General features: G+C 64.0%; 1 protein-coding gene across 2 annotated transcripts; it reads left to right on the plus strand.

The window, feature by feature from the left end:
- The first annotated feature begins 269 nt into the window (after window positions 1-269).
- Window positions 270-16,132, plus strand: RXRB (retinoid X receptor beta). Of its 2 annotated transcripts, XM_050921443.1 has the most exons (10): window positions 270-411; window positions 2,551-2,768; window positions 4,432-4,585; window positions 5,304-5,483; window positions 6,575-6,738; window positions 7,016-7,145; window positions 7,901-8,033; window positions 8,290-8,381; window positions 8,793-8,898; window positions 14,590-16,132. In XM_050921443.1, the coding sequence occupies exons 1-10, from the start codon at window positions 393-395 to the stop codon at window positions 14,735-14,737; spliced, it is 1,344 nt and encodes a 447-aa protein (XP_050777400.1). In that variant the 5' UTR covers window positions 270-392; the 3' UTR covers window positions 14,738-16,132. The 2 variants fall into 2 exon arrangements, with proteins under 2 accessions (XP_050777400.1, XP_050777401.1); XM_050921444.1 differs by lacking the exon at window positions 2,551-2,768.
- The last annotated feature ends 6,018 nt before the right edge of the window (window positions 16,133-22,150 follow it).

Below are 22,150 nucleotides of genomic sequence, written 5' to 3' on the forward strand. Positions count from 1 at the left end.
TCACAGTGACTGTTTGGAACAAATCCTGTCTCTATGGTTTACAGCATTGCATGCCGGGAAGGCGGAGCGGGCGGGTTCTCGTGATTGTCAATGGTGCATTGTGGGCTCTTTTATAGGCTCGGCCACGGTGCATTATGGGCCGGATCACCTCCCCGCGCGGTGCATTATGGGCCGGAATCCCCCTCCCCGCTCGGGGTATACTGGGGCCGGCCGCGGTGCATGCTGGGCCGGGGAGGCCCCCGCGCGGGGCATGCTGGGTCGGCTGGGCCCGGCCGCGGTGCACTGTGGGTCCGCTCGGCGCCCGCAGGAGGCGGTGGCGGAGCCTGGATCAGGCCGGAGCCCGGGGGGGTCTGAGACCCGGATCCCCCCGGCAGGGAGCGGGCACCCCCGGGATGGGAGACCGCGGCCGCGGTGAGCCGGGGGGGGCGAGACACCCCGCGGGGGCCCCGCCCTGCGTGGGGGGGCACCCGGGGGTGCAGGCAGCGGCGTGACGTAGCGTGGGGCCCGGCCCGTCGAGAGCCAGCGGGTGCTGGGCGCTCAGGGCGGAGAGGAGGGTTGGGGGGTGCTGGGCGCTCAGGGGGTGGAGAGGAGGGGGGTGCTAGGGACAGAGGGGGTGGGTGCCTGGGGGGGAGGGTGCTGGGCGCTCAGGGCGGAGAGGAGGGTTGGGGGGTGCTGGGTGCTCGGGGTGGAGAGGAGGGGGGGTGCTAGGGACGGAGGGGGTGGGTGCCTGGGGGGGAGGGTGCTGGGTGCTCGGGGCGGAGAGGAGGGTTGGGGGGTGCTGGGTGCTCAGGGGGTGGAGAGGAGGGGGGTGCTAGGGACAGAGGGGGTGGGTGCCTGGGGGGGAGGGTGCTGGGTGCTCGGGGCGGAGAGGAGGGTTGGGGGGTGCTGGGCGCTCAGGGGGTGGAGAGGAGGGTTGGAGGGTGCTGGGTGCTCAGAGGGTGGAGGGGGGGGTGCTAGGGATGGGGGGGGGTGCCGGGGGGGAGGGTGCTGGGCGCTCAGGGCGGAGAGGAGGGTTGGGGGGTGCTGGGTGCTCGGGGTGGAGAGGAGGGGGGGTGCTAGGGACGGAGGGGGTGGGTGCCTGGGGGGGAGGGTGCTGGGCGCTCAGGGCGGAGAGGAGGGTTGGGGGGTGCTGGGTGCTCAGGGGGTGGAAAGGAGGGGGGGTGCTAGGGATGGAGGGTGCTGGGCACTCAGGGCGGAGAGGAGGGTTGGGGGGTGCTGGGTGTTCATGGGGTGGAGAGGGGGGGGTGCTAGGGATGGAGGGGGTGGCTGCCTGGGGGGGAGGGTGCTGGGTGCTCGGGGCGGAGAGGAGGGTTGAGGGTTGCTGGGTGCTCAGGGGGTGGAGAGGAGGGGGGGTGCTAGGGATGGAGGGGGTGGCTGCCTGGAGAGGGAGGGTGGTGGGTGCTCAGGGCGGAGAGGAGGGTGCGGGTGTGCTGGGCGCTCAGGGGGTGGAGAGGAGGGGGTGGGGTGCTGGGTGCTCAGGGCGGAGAGGAGGGTGGGAGGGTGCCCAGGGCAGAGAGGAGGCTCCATGTGAACAGCCAGTGAGGTCAGGCAGCTTTGCGGGGGGCAGTATGAATAACGGTGGGGTTGTGAGGTTGCAGAGTAGGGGGTGGGTTGGGGTGGGGCCTAGGCAAGCCCTTCTCGAGGGCCTCTCCTCCACCATGGGGGTCCTGTGTTCCAGGGACCCCTGGCTGGGGTGGGCTGTCCCTCTCTGGGATTCTAGGGAGACCTGTCCCCCAGAGCACATACCCCCCCCACACTGTAGGCTGAGATCTGCACAGGGATTGCAGGTGGAAGGGGAAATAAGGGGGTTATGAGGTTGAGGGACCATTCCCAGTGCTGGAGGATTGGGGCAAAGGGGTGCCTCACTGGGAGAGGACCCATTTCCGGGGCCCACTCTTGATCCTCCCTCCCCCAAGGTGCTTGTTGCCGGGGTGATGGGCAGAGAAGGGTGATCATGTGCTCACTGGATTCTTGTGCAATAGCGGGAGTGTGGAGGGGAAGTGCAGACATCTGGGCAGACTCTGACCTGCAGTAACCCCAGGGTGAGGTGCCATGCTGCTGGGGGCCCTCCCCTTGGTGCCCCATCTCCCCAGGGGTCAACACACTGCTGGGGGAGGGTCCCGGCTGTGCCTTGTCACCCCAGGAGGTGTCATGTTACTGGGGGCCCTGCCCTCGGTGCCCTGTCTCCCCAACTGGGCGCCATGCTGTGGGGGAAGTGTCATTCCAGTTGTCCCCCATCTCCTTGGAAGTGGGGGCACATCTCCCCAGCCAGGTGCTCGGGGTGCCACACTGCTGGAGGGGGAGGGGGATGTCCTGGCTGTGCCCTGTCTCCCCAGCTGGGCACTACGGGGTGCTATGCTGCATCAAGGATGTTGTCTCAGCTGTCCCCTGTTTCCCCGGGGGAGAAGGGGGCACATCTCCCGAGCCGGGTGCTCAGGGGCGCCACATTGCCAGAGTGTGTACTGGTTATATCCCGTCTCCGCCCCGTCTCCCCTGCCAGGCACTGGGGGTCACTGTGCTGATGAGCTAATCCCCTTCTCTCCGCCCCAGACTGCAGGAGCCCCGACAGTTCATCTCTGAGCTCATCACCCCCACCGGAGCTCTCGGCCCCACTTCACCCCTCCATGATCAGCTCGGCCATGACCTCCTCCATCAACTCACCCATCAGCAGTTTGGGCTCCCCCTTCCCCGTCATCAGCTCATCCCTGGGGTCTCCTGGGCTCCCAGCTACACCCTCCAGCGGCTATGGCCCCGTAAGCAGCCCCCAGGTAAGGGAGAGGGTGGCTCCTCCCCCAGGGGGCAGAGGGGAGCTGTGGGATGGTGAGGGAGGCTGGGGGCTTCCCCAAGGGGGCGCAGTGCCATGGAGCCGAGCCCTGGGGAGAGGGCTGGGAGTTAGGGGGATGGTCTCCTTGGAGGGCGAGGATTCATAGACTCTAGGACTGGAAGGGACCTCGAGAGGTCATCGAGTCCAGTCCCCTGCCCTCTGGCAGGACCAAATACTGTCTATACCATCCCTGATAGACATTTATCTAACCTACTCTTAAATATCTCCAGAGATAGATTCCACAATTTCCATAGGCAATTTATTCCAGTGTTTAATTACCTTGACAGTTAGGAACTTTTTCGTAATGTCCAACCTAAATCTCCCTTGCTGCAGTTTAAGCCCATTGCTTCTTGTTCTATCATTGGAGGCTAAGGTGAACAAGTTTTCTCCCTCCTCCTGATGACACCCTTTTAGATACCTGAAAACTGCTATCATGTCCCCTCTCAGTCTTCTCTTTTCCAAACTAAACAAACCCAATTCCTTCAGCCTTCCTTCATAGGTCATGTTCTCAAGACCTTTCATCATTCTTGTTGCTCTTCTGTAGACCCTCTCCAATTTCTCCACATCATTCTTGAAATGCGGTGCCCAGAACTGGACACAATACTCCAGTTGAGGCCTAACCAGTGCAGAGTAGAGCGGAAGAATGACTTCTCGTGTCTTGTTTACAACACACCTGTTAATGCATCCCAGAATCACGTTTGCTTTTTTTGCAACAGTATTACACTGTTGACTCATATTTAGCTTGTGGTCCACTATGACCCCTAGATCTCTTTGTGCCATACTCCTTCCTAGACAGTCTCTTCCCATTCTGTATGTGTGAAACTGATTGTTCCTTCCTAAGTGGAGCACTTTGCATTTGTCTTTCTTTATTGAACTTCATCCGGTTTACCTCAGACCATTTCTCCAATTTGTCCAGATCCTTTTGAATTTTGACCCTGTCCTCCAAAGCAGTTGCAATCTCTTCCAGTTTGGTATCGTCTGCAAACTTAATAAGCGTACTTTCTATGCCAACGTTTAAGTCATTGATGAAGATATTGAACAGAGCCGGTCCCAAAACAGACCCCTGCGGAACCCCACTTGTTATACCTTTCCAGCAGGATTGGGAGCCATTAATAACTACTCTCTGAGTACGGTTATCCAGCCAGTTATGCACCCACCTTATAGTAACCCCATCTAAATTGTATTTGCCTGGTTTATTGGTAAGGATATCATGCGAGACTGTATCAAAAGCCTTACAAAAGTCTAGGTATACCACATCCACCGCTTCTCCCTTATCCACAAGACTCGTTATCCTATCAAAGGAGCCAGGATCCAGCGTGCGGGAATGGGCAGCCAGTGAATTGGGAAGTGGATAAAATAGAGAATGTGCCCCAGTTGGGAGAGATGAGATGAGAGGTCACAGACATGATGGGGATAGGAGCGCGTGTGGGGCTGGGCTGGGGGCTGCAGGAGTAAGGGGAGGGAAAGGCTGAATCCTAGCAGTGACTGGGGCGTGCTCCTCTGGGGGCTGATACCCATGAGGGGGTGGGAGCTGAGGGGAGGGATTGGGGAGTGGGGCAGGCTCCCTGGCAGGGTAGCCAGGTCAGCTCCCATCTGTCTGCCTCCAGATTAACTCCACTGTAAACCTGTCGGGCATGCACTCCGTCAGCAGCTCGGAAGATGTCAAGCCCCCCCTGGGCGTGCGGAGTCTCCCATGCCACCCCCACGGTGGCATGATGCCGGGGAAGCGCCTCTGTGCCATCTGTGGGGACAGATCATCAGGTACCGAGGGCCAGGGCACCTGGGTTCTATCCTCAGCTTGAAAGGGGAGTGGGGACTAGTGGGCTAGAGCAGGGAAATGGGGGGTGGGGGGGCCTGGGAGCCTGGACTCCTGGGTTCTGTCCCTGGCTGTGGGAGCGGAGCTGGCTGTGGAGGGCTGGGAGCCCGGACTCCTGGGTTCTGTCCCTGGCTGTGGGAGGGGAGCTGGCTGTGGAGGGCTGGGAGCCCGAACTCCTGGGTTCTGTCCCTGGCTGTGGGAGCGGAGCTGGTTGTGGAGGGCTGGGAGCCCGGACTCCTGGGTTCTGTCCCTGGCTGTGGGAGCGGAGCTGGTTGTGGAGGGCTGGGAGCCCGAACTCCTGGGTTCTGTCCCTGGCTGTGGGAGCGGAGCTGGTTGTGGAGGGCTGGGAGCCCGGACTCCTGGGTTCTGTCCCTGGCTGTAGGAGCGGAGCTGGCTGTGGAGGGCTGGGAGCCCGGACTCCTGGGTTCTGTCCTTGGCTGTGGAGGGCTTGGGAGCCAGGACTCCTGGGTTCTGTCCCTGGCTGTAGGAGCGGAGCTGGCTGTGGAGGGATGGGAGCCCGGACTCCTGTGTTCTGTCCTTGGCTGTGGAGGGCTTGGGAGCCAGGACTCCTGGGTTCTGTCCCTGGCTCTGGGAAGGGAGTGGGTTGCGGAGTGCTGGGGGCCCGAATGCCAGGGTTCTCTCTGACTCTCCCCCTCCCCCTAGGGAAGCACTACGGGGTGTACAGCTGCGAGGGCTGCAAGGGTTTCTTCAAGCGCACAATCCGCAAGGACCTGACCTACACGTGCCGGGATAACAAGGACTGCATCGTGGACAAGCGCCAGCGTAACCGCTGCCAGTACTGCCGCTACCAGAAATGCCTGGCCACTGGCATGAAGAGGGAAGGTACTGCCCACCTGGCAGCAGGGCCTGTGGAATGGGGCGGGGCCAGAGGGAGAGGGGGCGGGGCCAGGGCCGGTACTGCCCCTACCAGAAATGCCTGGCCACTGGCATGAAGAGGGAAGGTACTGCCCACCTGGGGGCAGGGCCTGTGGAATAGGGCGGGACCAGAGGGAGTGGGGGTGGGGCCAGGGTGGGTATTGTCCCTACCAGAAATGCCTGGCCACTGGCATGAAGAGGGAAGGTACTGCCCGCCTGGGGGCGGGACCTGTGGAATGGGGCAGGGCCAGAGGGAGAGGGGGCGGGGCCAGGGCGGGTACTGCCCCTACCAGAAATGCCTGGCCACTGGCATGAAGAGGGAAGGTACTGCCCACCTGGGGGCGGGGCCAGAGGGAGAGGGGGCGGGGCCAGGGCAGGTACTGCCCCTACCAGAAATGCCTGGCCACTGGCATGAAGAGGGAAGGTACTGCCCACCTGGGGGCGGGGCCTGTGGAATAGGGCGGGACCAGAGGGAGTGGGGGTGGGGCCAGGGCGGGTATTGTCCCTACCAGAAATGCCTGGCCACTGGCATGAAGAGGGAAGGTACTGCCCGCCTGGGGGCGGGACCTGTGGAATGGGGCGGGACCAGAGGGAGAGGGGGCGGGGCCAGGGCGGGTACTGCTGCTACCAGAAATGTCTGAGGGGACAATCCCCCTCTGGGAGATGTAGGAGGAGCAGCAGCAGGGGGGTGGGGGTTTCCTATGCCATGTGTGACCTTGCAGGAGGGATGGCAGCAGAGGGCATGGAAGTCTTTGTTGTGGCGGGTTCTGTGGTGTGTCTGACCCGTCCCCGCCCCCCCCCCCCCCAGCAGTGCAGGAAGAGTGGCAGCAAGGCGTGGGGAGGGTGTTGTCGGGGAGGGGGGTGTCTGTGCCGTATCTGACCCATCCCCTCCGCAGCGGTGCAGGAGGAGCGACAGCGGGGAGTGGGTGGGGGGTGATGATGTCTATGCCATGTCTGACACATCCCTGTCTCCCCCAGCAGTGCAGGAGGAGCGGCATCAGGGAGTGGGGGGGGTGATGATGTCTGTGCCATGTCTGACCTGTCCCTGTCCCCTGCAGCGGTGCAGGAGGAGCGGCAGCGGGGGAAGGAGAAGGATGGCGAGGGGGATTTTGCAGGTGGCGCAAATGAGGAGATGCCGGTGGAGAAGATCCTGGAGGCAGAGCTGGCTGTGGAGCAGAAATCGGACCAAAGTGTTGATGGCTCTGGCACCGGGGGCAGCTCGGTGAGCGGGGGGTGGGGGTGCGGGCAGAGCTGGGAAGTGGAAGGCAGAGCCAGGCCCTGGCAAGGGGTTCCAGAGGGATGAGGTTTCAGGTCTCAGAGGGAGGCAGGGGGCTCTGGGGAAGGGGGGGTCCTTGGGGTGGGGCTGGGTTCGAGGGGGGCAGGGCAGGAGGCTTTGGGGGGGCAGAGCAGGGGGGAGGGAGAGTGGAGGCTGCGGTGGGGGGGAGGAGGCTGCATCTGACCCCCCACCCCCCACCCCTGTCTCTGACCCTACCCTCCAGCCAAACGACCCGGTGACCAACATCTGCCAGGCGGCCGACAAGCAGCTGTTCACACTGGTGGAGTGGGCCAAGCGCATCCCTCACTTCTCGGAGCTGCCTCTGGATGACCAGGTCATCCTGCTGCGGGCGGGTGAGTACACGGGGTGCAGGGTTGGGATGTCCTGCTGTGGGCAGGAGAGTGATGGGTGGAGGCGGGACATCCTGCTGAGGGTGGGTGAGTGACATGGGGTGCAGGGGCGGAACGTCCTCCTGCAGGCGGGTGAGTGACACTGGGTACAGGGGCGGGATGTCCTGCTGCGGGCAGGGGAGTGATGCGTGGGGGTGGGACATCCTGCTGTGGGCAGGGGAGTGATGCGGGGCGGAGCGGGGGGATGTCCTACTGTGGGCGGGTGAATGACATGGGGTGCAGGGGCGGAACGTCCTGCTGCGAGCGGGTGAGTGATGGGTGGGGGAGAGTGAGTGACAACGGGGGTGGGGGTGAGGGAGGTGCACGGGTGCCTCCCTGGGGCTGCCCTCAGGCAGAGGGTGGTGGAGTGAGACAAGGGGGCTTTGGTGCACATGGTTTTAGGCTGGACCCTAGAGAAGGAGGGGACCCCAAACTGTCCGCTCTGGTCTGTGGCTCCTGGGGACAGGTCCTGTTGCAGTGGGGCGACTGCCAGTGGAACTGGGTTGGCTTTGCTCTTAAGTAATGTGGTGGGTGGGGTGGATTTCCCTCGCCCCTCACAATGAGAGTAGTCCTGGGTACAAGCTGTGGGGATGAGAGGGGCTCTGAGCACAAGCTGTGGGGAGGGCAGAGGTTCTGGGGGAGGGCAGAGGTTTGGAGGGGGGGTGCAGGGGATCTGGGGTCCCCAGGCCTGGCTCTCAGCCGCTTTCTCTGCACCCCAGGCTGGAACGAGCTACTCATCGCGTCTTTCTCGCACCGCTCCATCTCGGTGAAGGACGGGATCCTGCTGGCCACGGGGCTGCACGTGCATCGCAACAGCGCCCACAGCGCCGGCGTGGGGGCCATCTTCGACAGGTGGGGGGCAGGGGCCCAGGGGGCACAGCACTGGTAAGGGGGCTGTGCTCACTGGGGGGCACAGGGCTGACAAGAAGGCTGTGGTTCCCATGGGGCACAGCGACGGGCAGTCCGAGGGGGCCTTTGCTGACAGGTGGGGACGGGGTCTCCAGGGCATGGTGTTGGGATTCAGGAGGGGTCGGGGAGCCCGTGTTGAGCTCTCAGTGGGGGGGCGTCCCTGCCCCAGGGCCCACTGATGTGTGCCCCTCCCCCCCAGGGTGCTGACTGAGCTGGTCTCCAAGATGCGGGACATGCGGATGGACAAGACGGAGCTTGGCTGCCTCCGGGCCATCATCCTCTTCAACCCGGGTAAGGGACCCTCCTGAGACCCCTGGCACTGCCCCCCCCCCTTCATCCTGGGTAAGAGACCCCCCTGAGATGCCCTGGCGCTGCCTGCCCCCCCTCATCCTCTTCAACCCGGCTAAGGGACCCCCCCGAGACCTCCCCCAGCCCTGCCTGCCTCCCGTCATCCTCATCAGCCCAGGTAAGGGACCTCCCCAGAAAATCCTCCCCCCAATCCCCTGGGACTCCTTCCCCCATCGTCCTCTACAATCCGGGTAAGGAACACCCCCCCCCCCCATGCCAGTTGTCCACCACCATATTCACCTTGGGGTCTCTTGACCCTGCTGACCTTCCAGGCCCCCCCTGCCCTGGGGGAGGGCAGGGAGGGCTGTGTGTGCGCTGACCCAGGAGGGCTGTGTGCACGCTGACCCCCCACAGATGCCAAGGGGCTGTCGAACCCTGGGGAGGTGGAGCTGCTGCGGGAGAAGGTCTATGCGTCTCTGGAGTCCTACTGCAAGCAGAAGTACCCCGAGCAGCAGGGCAGGTATGAGGAGGAGCAGTGGTGGTGGGGGGTACCCCAGGCAGTGGGGCGGTACAGGGGTGCGGTAGTGGGGGGTACACAGGGCTGTGGGGTGGGGATGGGGATGGGGCAGTGGTGGTGGGGGTACTCCAGGCAGTGGGGCGGGTATGGGGGTGGGGTAGCGGGGGGTACCCTGGGCAATGGGGCGGGTACGGCAGTGGGCAGTGGTGGGGAGGCATGCTGGGCAGTGTGGCGGGGTATGGGGGTGGGGCAGTGGGGGGGGTACCCCAGGCAGCCGGGGAGGTACAGGAGTGGGGCAGCAGGGGGATGCCGGGCAGTGGGGCAGGTATGGGGATGGGGCAGTGTGGCGGGGTATGGGGGTGGGGTAGTGGGGGATACCCTGGGCAATGGGGCGGGTATGGCGGTGGGCAGTGGTGGGGAGGCATGCTGGGCAGTGTGGTGGGGTATGGGGGTGGGGTAGCGAGGGGTACCCTGGGCAATGGGGCGGGTATGGCGGTGGGCAGTGATGGGGAGGCATGCTGGGCAGTGTGGCGGGGTATAGGGGTGGGGTACCCCAGGCAGCAGGGGGACGCCGGGCAGTGGGGCAGGTATGAAGGGGGACAGCGGGGCGGGTACGCCAGGCAGTGGGGCAGCGGGGGGGTACGCTGGGCAGTGGGGCAGGTACGGGGGTGGGCAGTGGTGGGTGGGTACCACCTGGGCAGCGGGATGGGTACAGGGGTGGGGCAGGAGGGAGGAGAGGCCCGGGATGGTGTTGGGGGCATGGGGCAGTGCCTGGGTGTCTGCACCCGGAGCCGCTGCTCACCCAGGCCCAGGCGGGAGTGGGGAAGGGTGGGTGCTGCTGCTCCCAGGGAGGCCAGTTCCGGAGCGGTAGATGCTGCAGGTGGCCACTAGGTGGTGCCAGCTCCCTGTGCCTGACCCAGAGCTTGTCTGGCATGGGGGGGTGCAGTGAGAATGGGGTGGGGGGATCCCACAGGTTTACAGGGGATATGGGGCGTTCTGGGGCAGTAGTCGGCGATGTTGGGGGGGTGCAGGATCCCATGTGTAAGGGGAGCGTGGGGGGTTCTGGGACAGTGGTGGGGGCAGCAGAGGGTACAGTGTATACAAGGAGCGTGGGGGGGTTCTGGAGCAGTGGTGGGGGATGTTGGGGGGGTGCAGGGTGCTGTGTGTACGGGGAGCGTAGGGGGTTCTGGGGCAGCAGAGGGTACACTGTATATAGGGAGTGTAGGGGGTTCTGGGGCAGTGATGGGGTATGTTGGGGGTGCAGGATGCCGTGTGTACAGGGAGTGCGGGGGATTCTGAGGCAATGGTGGGGATGTTGGGGGATGCAGGGTGCTGTGTGTACGGGGAGCGTGGGGGGTTCTGGGGCAGTGATGGGGGCAGCAGAGGGTATACTGTATATAGGTAGTGTAGGGGATTCTGGGGCAGTGATGGGGTATGTTGGGGGTGCAGAATGCCGTGTGTATGGGGAGCACGGGGGGGTTCTGGGGCAGTGGTGGGGATATTGGGGGGTGCAGGGTGCTGTGTGTACGGGGAGCGTGGGGGGTTCTGGGGCAGTGATGGGGGCAGCAGAGGGTACACTGTATATAGGGAGTGTAGGGGGTTCTGGGGCAGTGATGGGGTATGTTGGGGGTGCAGAATGCCGTGTGTATGGGGAGCGTGGGGGGTTCTGGGGCAGTGGTGGGGATATCGGGGGGTGCAGGGTGCTGTGTGTACGGGGAGCGTGGGGGGTTCTGGGGCAGTGATGGGGGCAGCAGAGGGTACACTGTATATAGGCAGTGTAGGGGGTTCTGGGGCAGTGGTGGGGATGTTGGGGGGGTGCAGGGTGCTGTGTGTACGGGAGATGTGGGGTGGTGTGTGTACAGGGAGCGTGGGGGTTCTGGGGCAGTGGTGGGGGATTTGAGGTTGTGTGTGTCCAGGGTGCCATGTGTACAGGGAGCGTGGGGGGTTCTCGGGCAGTGGTGAGGGATCCAGAGTACTGTATGTACAGGGGATGTTGGGGGTGCAGGATGCCGTGTGTATGGGGAGCACGGGGGGCTCTGGGGCAGTGATGGGGGCAGCAGAGGGTACAGTGTATATAGGGAGCATCGGAGGTTCTTGGGCAGTGATGGGGTATGTTGGGGGTGCAGGATACAGTGTGTACAGGGGATGTTGGGTGATGTGGGGTGCTGTGTGTACAGGGAGCTTGGGGGGTTCTGGGGCAGTGGTAGGGGATGCAGGGTACTGTGTGTATGGGGGATGTGGGGGGTGCAGGGTGCCGTGTGTAGGGGGAGTGTGAGGGGTTCTGGGGCAGTGGTGGGGATGTGGGGTGCTGTGTATACGGGGAGCGTGGCGGGTTCTGGGGCAGTGGTGGGGGATGTTGGGGGTACAGGATACAGTGTGTACAGGGGATGTTGGGTGATGTGGGGTGCTGTGTGTACAGGGAGCATGGGGGTTCTGGGGCAGTGGTGGGGGATTTGGGGTTGTGTGTCCAGGGTGCCATGTGTACAGGGAGCGTGGGGAGTTCTGGGGCAGTGGTGAGGGATCCAGGGTACTGTATGTACAGGGGATGTTGGGGGTGCAGGGTGCCGTGTGTAGTGGGAGCGTGGGGGGTTCTGGGGCAGTGGCGGGGATGTGGGGTGCTGTGTATACGGGGAGCGTGGCGGGTTCTGGGGCAGTGGTGGGGGATGTTGGGGGTACAGGATACAGTGTGTACAGGGGATGTTGGGTGATGTGGGGTGCTGTGTGTACAGGGAGCATGGGGGTTCTGGGGCAGTGGTGGGGGATTTGGGGTTGTGTGTGTCCAGGGTGCCATGTGTACAGGGAGCGTGGGGAGTTCTGGGGCAGTGGTGAGGGATCCAGGGTACTGTATGTACAGGGGATGTTGGGGGTGCAGGGTGCCGTGGGTAGTGGGAGCGTGGGGGGTTCTGGGGCAGTGGCGGGGATGTGGGGTGCTGTGTATACGGGGAGCGTGGTGGGTTCTGGGGCAGTGGTGGGGGATGTTGGGGGGGCAGGATGCAGTGTGTATGGGGGATGTTGGGGGATGTGGGGTGCTGTGTGTACGGGGAGCGTGGGGGGTTCTGTGGCAGTGGTGGGGGTGCAGGATGCTGTGTGTATAGGGGATGTTGGGGATGTGGGGTGCTGTGTGTCAGGGGAGCGTGGGGGTTCTGGGGCAGTGGCGGGGATGTGGGGTGCTGTGTATACGGGGAGCGTGGTGGGTTCTGGGGCAGTGGTGGGGGATGTTGGGGGGGCAGGATGCAGTGTGTATAGGGGATGTTGGGGATGTGGGGTGCTGTGTGTACGGGGAGCGTGGGGGGTTCTGTGGCAGTGGTGGGGGTGCAGGATGCTGTGTGTATAGGGGATGTTGGGGATGTGGGGTGCTGTGTGTCAGGGGAGCGTGGGGGGTTCTGGGGCAGTGGCGGGGATGTGGGGTGCTGTGTATACGGGGAGCGTGGTGGGTTCTGGGGCAGTGGTGGGGGATGTTGGGGGGGCAGGATGCAGTGTGTATAGGGGATGTTGGGGATGTGGGGTGCTGTGTGTCAGGGGAGCGTGGGGGTTCTGGGGCAGTGGCGGGGATATGGGGTGCTGTGTATACGGGGAGCGTGGGGGGTTCTTGGGCAGTGGTGGGGCTGCAGGATGCCGTGTGTATAGGGGATGTTGGGAGATGTGGGATGCTGTGTGTATGGAGAGCACGGGGGGTTCTTGGGCAGTGGTGGGGGATGTTGGGGGTGCAGGATGCAGTGTGTATTGGGGATGTTGGGGTATGTGGGGTGCTGTGTGTAAGGGGAGCGTGGGGGGTTCTGGGGCAGTGATGGGGGATGTTGGGGGTGCAGGAATCCGTGTGTACGGGGGATGATGTGGGTGCAGGATGCCGTGTGTACGGGGGATGTGAGGTGCCGTGTGTAGGGGGAGCGTGGCGGGTTCTGGGGCAGTGGTGGGGGATGTTGGGGGTGCTGGATGCAGTGTGTACTGGGGATGTTGGGGGATGTGGGGTGCTGTGTGTACGGGGAGTGTGAGGGGTTCTGGGGCAGTGGTGGGGTTGCAGGATGCCATGTGTATAGGGGATTGTCATGGTACAATTTCCCACTCTGAACCTTAGCGTCCAAAAGATGGGGTACCAGCATGAATTCCTCTAAGCTCAATTACCAGCTTAGAACCTGTAGCGCTGCCACCAACCAGGAATTCCAGTGCCTGGTACACTCTGGTCCCCACAAAAGTTTGCCCAGGGACCCCCAAGACCCAGACCCTCTGGATCTTAACACAAGGAAAGTAAACCCTTTCCCTCACCGTTGCCTCTCCCAGGCTTCCCCTCCCTGGGTTACCCTGGAAGATCACTGTGATTCAAACTCCTTAAATCTTAAACAGAGAGGAAAATCCACCTTCCCCCTCCTTCTCTCTCCCCCTCCCAGACTCTTCCTGAGAGAGAATGTAATCCTGGCACAGAGAGAAATTAGCCTCTCTCTCCCCCTTCTCTCCTTTCTCCCCACCAATTCCCTGGTGAATCCAGACCCAGTCCCCTGGGGTCTCACCAGAATAAAAAAACAATTAGGTTCTTAAACAAGAAAAGCTTTTAATTAAAGAGAGAAAAACAGTAAAAATTATCTTTGTAAATTTAAAATGGAATAGGTACAGGGTCTTTCAGCTATAGACACTGGGAACACCCTCCCAGCCTAAGTATACAAGTACAAATTAGAATCTTTTCAGCAAAATGCCAATTTGAACTCCTTTCAGCCAAATACACATTTGAATTTCTTCCAACCAAATACACATTTGCAAATATAGAAAACAACCATAAGCCTAACTCGCTTTATCTACCTAGTACTCACTAGTCTGAACTTATAAGAGCCTGTATTGGAGAGATTGGAGAGAAACCTGGTTGCACGTCTGGTCCCTCTGAGCCCCCAGAGTGAACAACAACCAAACACTAACAGCACAGCACAAAACTTCCCTCCCTCCCTCAAGATTTGAAAGTATCCTGTCCCCTGATTGCTCCTCTGGTCAGGTGACAGCCAGGCTCACTGTTCTTGTTAAACTTCCAGGCAAAGAGATATAAGGTACTTCTGTGCTATTAACTTTTCTTATCTGTTTATGACAGGGATGTTGGGAGATGTGGGGTGCTGTGTGTACGGGGAGCACGGGCGGTTCTTGGGCAGTGGTGGGAGATGTTGGAGGTGCAGGATGCAGTGTGTATGGGGAGCATGGGGGTTCTGGGGCAGTGATGGGGGATGTTGGGGGTGCAGGATGCCGTGTGTACGGGGGATGCTGGGGGTGCAGGATGCCGTGTGTACGGGGGATGCTGGGGGTGCAGGATGCCGTGTGTACGGGGGATGTTGGGTGCTGTGTGTACAGGGAGCGTGGGGGGTTATGGGGCAGAGGTAGGGGATGCAGGGTACTATGTGTATGGGGGATGTAGGGGGTGCAGGGTGCCATGTGTAGGGGGAGCATGGGGGGTTCTGTGGCAGTGGCGGGGATGTGGGGTGCTGTGTGTAGGGGGAGCTTGGGGGGTTCTGGGGCAGTGGTGGGGGATGCTGGGGGTGCAGGATGCCATGTGTATGGGGGATGTTGGGGGTGCAAGGTGCTGTGTGTAGTGGGGTTCTAGGGCAGTAGTGGGGGATGTTGGAGTGTGTGTCTCCAGGGTGCTGTGTATACGGGGAGCATGGGGGGTTCTGGGGCACTAGCAGTGGGATCTCCCCATCTAACCCCCCTGCCTGCCCCCAGGTTCGCCAAGCTGCTGCTGCGCCTGCCGGCTCTGCGCTCCATTGGGCTGAAGTGCTTGGAGCATCTCTTCTTCTTCAAGCTCATCGGGGACACCCCCATCGACACCTTCCTCATGGAGATGCTGGAGGCCCCCCACCAGCTGTCCTGAGCCCCTGGCCGGCCACGCGAGAGCGACGCAGCCTGCGGTGGCTCCCCAGCGCCCACCGCTGGACTGGGGGGCTGCGGACTCTTTGGGGGGCTACCAGGAGAAGGCCCTGGGGGTAGCATTGTCAGTTGTGTGTTGGGGCCCCCTGGGCGTACCCCCTTTCCCCATCCCTGGTTTGGGAGCCCCCTAGGGTGTACCCTGTGTGCCTGCCTAGAGCTGGGGTGGCCCCAGACCGCTCCCCAGGGGTGGGCCATGGGGTGTACCTCGTTCCCCCAGTTGCTGGCACCCCCTGGAGGTACCCTAGGTCCCTTGTCCGTAGTGGGGTGCCCCGGGCTGACCTCCCAGGCTCCCTCAGTGCTGTGGCACCCCAGTATTGGTGTGCTGGGGGGCAGCAAAGGTAGAGATTTCAGGTAGGGGGGTGAGAGGAGCCCCCCCAAATTCCCCACTGTAAAATAATCCTCCATCTCCCCCTTCTCTCTGCAGGGCAGTGGGACCCCCCATGACATGGGAAGCCTGGCCCAGCCCTTCACCTTGTGCGGGGACCTTCTGGCCTCATTCCCTTCAGGGGTTCCTGGCATGGCCCCCTTCCCCTATCTGGGGGGGTCTTCTGGTGAAATCCCCCTCGAGGCTCCTGTGAGGAATGGGGGTGTGTGGAGAGACTCCTGTGCTGTTGGGGAGGGGAGGAGAGGTCTGTGTCAGTGCTGACCACCCCCAGGGCCCGTGGGAGCTGTTACCTGCCCTGTGGGGGGGGGTCATTCTTGGGTGGGGGCCAGCTCATGTCTGTCATTAGTTCTCAAAGTCCCCCCCCCCCCCCCCCCCCCGAGCCTCCCTGCCATTCTGCCAGGGGAGGGCAGTCCCTGGTAGGGGGTTTGGGGGATTGTGCCCTGCTTGCCCCCCCACCCCCCATTTCTCAGGCACCCGGTTAGCACTTTGAATTGACACCCTGCGCCCCTCCCCCACCTCAAACTATGCAGCAGGTACCAGACCCCCTTCCCCCCCAGCTCCCACTTCCAGAGTCCAGACTGCAGCCTCCCCCAGCCACGCTGACCATGAGCTCTCCCGTGGGGTGTGGGTGGGGGGTCATTGTAGGTCCTACAGCCTCTGGGGGGGTCTGTGGCTGTGAGCCAGAGCTCAGACCCCTGGTGAATTGGGGGTGGCAGGAATGTCACTTCCCCGCCCCCATTTGCAGGGTCTGGGGGGCACCCCTGCTTGGACAATTCGTTTGAGTTGCTGTGGGGGGAGGAGTGTGTCGGTGGGGGCCCTGCCTTAGCAGCGTCCCCGTTGCGCTCGGCCCTTCTGCTCGCCCACCCCTCCCCCATTATTTTCGCTTTTATTATTATTACCCCCCCCCCATTGCTTTGGAGTTACAGTGATTAAAGCTGCTGCTTCTCAACCAAGGACAGCGCCTCCCCCTGGTGGTGATAGGCCGGTGCCTTGTGCAGACTGGGACCGTGGGGGGCAGGGGGTGTTCCTCTGGGATGGCGGGGGGGACTGGGACCGTGGGGGGACAGGGGGTGTTCCTCTGGGATGGCGGGGGGGACTGGGACCGTGGGGGGCAGGGGGTGTTCCTCTGGGATGGGGGGGAGACTGGGACCGTGGGGGGCATGGGGTGTTCCTCTGGGATGGAGGGGGGACTGGGACCGTGGGGGGCATGGGGTGTTCCTCTGGGATGGAGGGGGGACTGGGACCGTGGGGGAAGCAGGGGGTGTTCCTCTGGGATGGGGGGACTAGGACCGTGGGGGAAGCAGGGGGTGTTCCTCTGGGAGCAGTGGGGGGACTGGGACTGTGGGGGGGGCAGGGGGTGTTCCTCTGGGACCCAGGGGGGAGTGGGACCGTGGGGGGCAGGGGATGTTCCTCTGGGATGGCGAGGGGGAGTGGGACCGTGGGGGGCAGGTGGTGTTCCTCTGGGATGGCGGGGGGGACTGGGACCGTGGGGGGCAGGTGGTGTTCCTCTGGGATGGCGGGGGGGACTGGGACCGTGGGGGGCAGGTGGTGTTCCTCTGGGATGGCGGGGGGGACTGGGACCGTGGGGGGCAGGTGGTGTTCCTCTGGGATGGCGGGGGGGACTGGGACCGTGGGGGGCAGGTGGTGTTCCTCTGGGATGGCGGGGGGGACTGGGACCGTGGGGGGCAGGTGGTGTTCCTCTGGGAGCGGCGGGGGGACTGGGACCGTGGGGGGCAGGGGGTGTTCCTCTGGGACCCAGGGGGGACTGGGACCGTGGGGGGGGGGGCAGGGGGTGTTCCTCTGGGATGGCGGGGGACTGGGACCGTGGGGGGCATGGGGTGTTCCTCTGGGATGGGGGGGGACTGGAACCGTGGGGGAGGGCAGGGGGTGTTCCTCTGGGATGGGGGGGGACTGGAACCGTGGGGGAGGGCAGGGGGTGTTCCTCTGGGAGCAGTGGGGGGACTGGAACCGTGGGGGAGGGCAGGGGGTGTTCCTCTGGGAGCAGTGGGGGGACTGGGACCGTGGGGGAGGGCAGGGGGTGTTCCTCTGGGAGCAGTGGGGGGACTGGGACCGTGGGGGAGGGCAGGGGGTGTTCCTCTGGGAGCAGTGGGGGGACTGGGACCGTGGGGGAGGGCAGGGGGTGTTCCTCTGGGAGCAGTGGGGGGACTGGGACCATGGGGGGCAGAAGGTGTTCCTCTGGGATGGGGGGGGACTGGAACCGTGGGGGAGGGCAGGGGGTGTTCCTCTGGGATGGGGGGGGACTGGAACCGTGGGGGAGGGCAGGGGGTGTTCCTCTGGGATGGGGGGGGACTGGAACCGTGGGGGAGGGCAGGGGGTGTTCTTCTGGGACCCAGGGGGGACTGGGACCATGGGGGGCAGGGGGTGTTCCTCTGGGATGGGAGGGGGACTGGGACCTTGGAGGGGCAGGGGGTGTTCTTCTGGGACCCAGGGGGGACTGGGACTGTGGGGGGCAGGGGGTGTTCCTCTGGGACCCTGGGAAAGGATGTTTCTCTGACATCGGGGGGACTGGAACTCTGCGGGCAGCGGGGGCGATGGTCCAAACTTTGACCGAGGTGGGGGGCTGGAAGAGACCAGGATGGGGGGGAAGGAGAGTGGTCCACAACTGGACCTGGGAGTGGGGGGAAAGAGACCAGAGGGAGGATGGTTCAAACTGGGACCCAGGAGGGCTGTGGGGGGGTCCCTGAGTGACTCCCCTGCTCATCACAGTGGGGTGGGATGGTCCCACTGCCTGGGGCTGAGCTGTGACCCCCGGATGGGATGGGGGGAACAGTTCTGGGCTGATTCACACTGTCGGGGGGCAGGCGGGGGTGTCGGTCCTTCTCCAGGGCGACCATCCAGGAGAGATGTGGGGGGCAGGGAAGGTTCTATCTGGTCTCTTGCCCCCCCACCTCCCCAGCCCCACTTGCTTCCCCAGTCTGCCTGGACTGCAGGGACCCTCCCTGAGCCGTGGCCTCCATCTCTATCCACAAGTGATGAGCACCCCATGGCCACCCCCTTGCTGTAGGGACACCTCACCCCCATCCCGGCACAGCGCCTCCCCCCCCCCGCCTGTAGGGACACCTCACCCCCATCCCTGCACAGCGCCTCCCCCCCGCCTGTAGGGACACCTCACCCCCATCCCGGCACAGCACCACCCGCCCCGCCTGTAGGGACACCTCACCCCATCCCTGCACAGCGCCTCCCCCCCGCCTGTAGGGACACCTCACCCCATCCCTGCACAGCGCCTCCCCCCCCTCTGTAGGGACACCTCACCCCATCCCGGCACAGCACCTCCCCCCCCACCTGTGGGGACACCTCACCCCCATCCCTGCACAGCTCCTCCCCCCTCTGCTGTGGGGACACCTGACCCCCCCCCCATCCCTGCACAGCTCCCTCCCTCCGCTGTAGGGACAACTGACCCCCCCATCCCTGCACAGCGCCTCCCCCCCCTCTGTAGGGACACCTCACCCCATCCCTGCACAGCACCTCCCCCCCCACCTGTAGGGACACCTCACCCCATCCCGGCACAACGCCTCACCCCCCTCTGTAGGGACACCTCACCCCCATCCCTGCACAGCGCCTCCCCCCTCTGCTGTGGGGACACCTGACCCCCCCCCATCCCTGCACAGCTCCCTCCCTCCGCTGTAGGGACAACTGACCCCCCCATCCCTGCACAGCTCCTCCCCCCTCTGCTGTGGGGACACCTGACCCCCCCCCATCCCTGCACAGCTCCTCCCCCCTCTGCTGTGGGGACACCTGACCCCCCCCCATCCCTGCACAGCTCCTCCTCCCCGGCTGTGGGGACACCTGACCCCCCCATCCCTGCACAGCTCCCTCCCTCCGCTGTAGGGACACCTGACCCCCCCCATCCCTGCACAGCTCCTCCTCCCCGGCTGTGGGGACACCTGACCCCCCCATCCCTGCACAGCTCCTCCCCCCTCCGCTGTGGGGACACCTGACCCCCCCATCCCTGCACAGCTCCTCCCCCCTCTGCTGTGGGGACACCTGACCCCCCCCATCCCTGCACAGCTCCCTCCCTCCGCTGTAGGGACACCTGACCCCCCCCATCCCTGCACAGCTCCTCCCCCCTCTGCTGTGGGGACACCTGACCCCCCCCATCCCTGCACAGCTCCCTCCCTCCGCTGTAGGGACACCTGACCCCCCCCATCCCTGCACAGCTCCTCCCCGGCTGTGGGGACACCTGACCCCCCCATCCCTGCACAGCTCCCCCCTCTGCTGTAGGGACAACTGACCCCCCCATCCCTGCACAGCTCCTCCCCCCCACTGTAGGGACATCTGACCCCCCCCATCCTGCACACCCCGCTGTAGGGGACACCTAACCCCCCCATTCCTGCACAGCTCCCCCCCTCTGCTGTAGGGACACCTCACCCCCATCCCTGCACAGCTCCTCCTTCCCCACTGTAGGGACACCTGACCCGCCCCCCATCCCTGCACAGTTTCTCCTCCCCCGCAGGGCACCTGACCCCCCTCCCTGCACAGCTCCCCCCCCGCAAGGACACCTGACCCCCCCCATCCCTGCACAGCTGGGTCCCCCGACGCTTCCCCTCTGCAGTAGGGACATGTGACCCCCCCCCGCACAGCCAAGTCCTTTCCACCCACCCTGCTCCCCACTTGTGCACACAGCCTCTCCTCCAGCTACCCCCCTCCTCCTGCCCTTGCACGGGAGCGGGGGGTCCTGCTGCAGCAAGAGCCCAGTCGCGGCCGGCCGCTCCCCGTGGGGTCCCTGCCCCCGGCAGGAAACACCCCTTCCCGTGGCCTGAGATGACCCCACTGTGTCTCATCAATAGGGCTTGTTTGAGCTGAGTGTGGGGGGGGCGGACAAGGGGGGTTTTGTTCAGCTGGCCTGGGCCCCGCTCAAAGCTACCCTGTGCCCGGAGCTGAGCTCACCTGCCAGGCCGGGAACCCCGTACAGACCTGGCTCCAGTGGGCAGGATCGGGCCCCTCAGTCTGGTCCCCCAGCCCTGAGAGCAGCTGGGGCAGGATTGGGCCCTTTCTGTCTGTTCTTCCCCAGCCGTTCTCTGGGGTGGGGTGGGGATTGGGCCCCCCAACCTCCCCTGCCCCCCAGTCCTGTTAGCTGTTGGGGGGAGGAGGCAGGACTGAGGGCTCTAAACTCTTTCCCCCCACCGATTTGTGGGGGGGGATGGGTTGGGCTATTGCCTGTGGGGGAGGGGCAGGGGAGGTTAGGGGGCTGGGATATTAGGTGGGGTTGATCCCTTGTGCTAGGGGCGGGTCTGGGATGCTGGGGGCTGGGGGACTCCTACAGGAGTGGGTGACACTGGGTCCCAGGTGCCCCTTAGAGGGGAAAGGCTCCATGTCCCATTCCCTCCCCCTCCCTGGTCCCCCCAGCCAGCCAGTTCCCGGGCGTGGGGCTGGATCAAGGCAGGTGGGGGGGGAGGAGGAGGGCAGGAGGGGATGGTGGGGGGAGCGATGGGTGGTGGTGCAGGGAACGGTGCCTCCCCTCTGGCCACAGTGTCTATTTCTGGTTCCAGCCCAAAGCAAACTCCCATCTCCCAAAATAGCTGGGGAGGGGGGGTAGCATCTGTGTGGGTGAGTGTTAGGTAGGGGGTGTCTGTGGGTTACTGGTGTTTGTCTTCCTGGGGGGCAGGAGGCAGCTGGAGCGGGGTGGGGGGAGACCAAAGACGGCTCCAGCAGAGGTAGCTGCCCCCCCTTCAGGGATCCCATCTGGCCCCCAGTTATGGGAGAGCCAGTGCTGCAGATCCCCCCCCACCTCCACCCTGGTGGGAGCCCTTGAGGTGGGTACAGATGTGCACAACCCAGCGTGCCCTCGGAGAAACAGGCGTTGGTGCAAAGCACACGCTTGTGCACAGACAAGCTGGCCTCTGAAACACTGGCCAGCATGAATCCGCCCACCTCTGGGCAGGCGCACGTGCACGCACACACACATGTGGCACATGCACTGACATATGCCAAGCTCACATGCCTTGCCAGACACACATGACTCCCTCGCACACACTAGTGCAATGCACACAGGTGCACACGGGCCGGCTGTAAGATTCTCACGCAGGCCCTGCCCCCTGCAGGATGTTCCTTGCCTCACGGACAGTGGGGGGCCGTTCCCAGCCGGGCTACCATGGGCACCCCCCATCCCGGCGCAGAGCCCGGCCCCGTGGCTGGGAGCTGGCCGGGCGGGGCCCCTTTGAACCTGGGCAGTGTCTCAGTGCCGTGTTTATCCGCAGGGTGGACAGAGGCAGCTCTGTGCAGGCATGAACGGCCCAGCTGTCTGGCTGCTGGGCCGGGGTCCAGCCATGAGCCACAACCCCCGCCCCCGGCCCCCCCTGCCTTTGACCCTGGCAGCCCAGGAACCAGCCAGCCCCTGCGCCCAGCCAGTGGGATCCGGGACACTGTGAGATACCCCGGCCCTGGGGTTCAGTCTCCCACCTCCCCATATACCTGCTCTCCGTGCACCCACCCCCGTGGGTCCCACTGCCAAGCAAGCGCTGTCCCTGCTGGGCCATGCCCCCACCCCCCAGCCGAGACTATGGGAAGCCCTGGGCGGATGTGGGTGGCTCTGGGAGTCTCCCTGGGGCAGGCCGAGCCAGGCTGCAATTACTGAGGAACCAGTCATTGTGGGTGCTGGGGTGGGGCTGGCCTTAGTCAGAGGCCTGGCTCTGGGCCACAGACGCGGCTCCCACTGGCCCCCCACCTGCCCCTGTCCCTCCCAACTGGCCCCCTCCCCTGCCAGCCCCTGTCCTTTCCCCCGTCTCCACCTTCCAGCCAGCTTGCTTCCCCTTCCATCCCCTCAGCCTGCCCCTCCCCCTGGGGTCCCCTCATCTCAGCCTTCCCCCAACCTTCCCCTTCTATTTTCAGGCTCTGTCTCCATCTGTTCCAGCCTCCCACCCTCAAGACAGGGCCCCTGGTTCCTAGGGGAAGTGCTGGCTAATTACAGAGCCTTGATTACAGCTTGGGTCCGGAGCTCTGGATCCAAATATA

This window comes from Gopherus flavomarginatus, chromosome 12, assembly GCF_025201925.1.
Source record: "Gopherus flavomarginatus isolate rGopFla2 chromosome 12, rGopFla2.mat.asm, whole genome shotgun sequence".
Classification (NCBI taxonomy): domain Eukaryota; kingdom Metazoa; phylum Chordata; order Testudines; family Testudinidae; genus Gopherus; species Gopherus flavomarginatus.

Coding starts and splice junctions, on each gene's coding strand:
- RXRB (XM_050921443.1), top strand. Junction 5,484..6,574: donor CACTGGCATGAAGAGGGAAG/GTACTGCCCACC, acceptor TGTCCCCTGCAG/CGGTGCAGGAGGAGCGGCAG. Junction 8,899..14,589: donor TACCCCGAGCAGCAGGGCAG/GTATGAGGAGGA, acceptor GCCTGCCCCCAG/GTTCGCCAAGCTGCTGCTGC.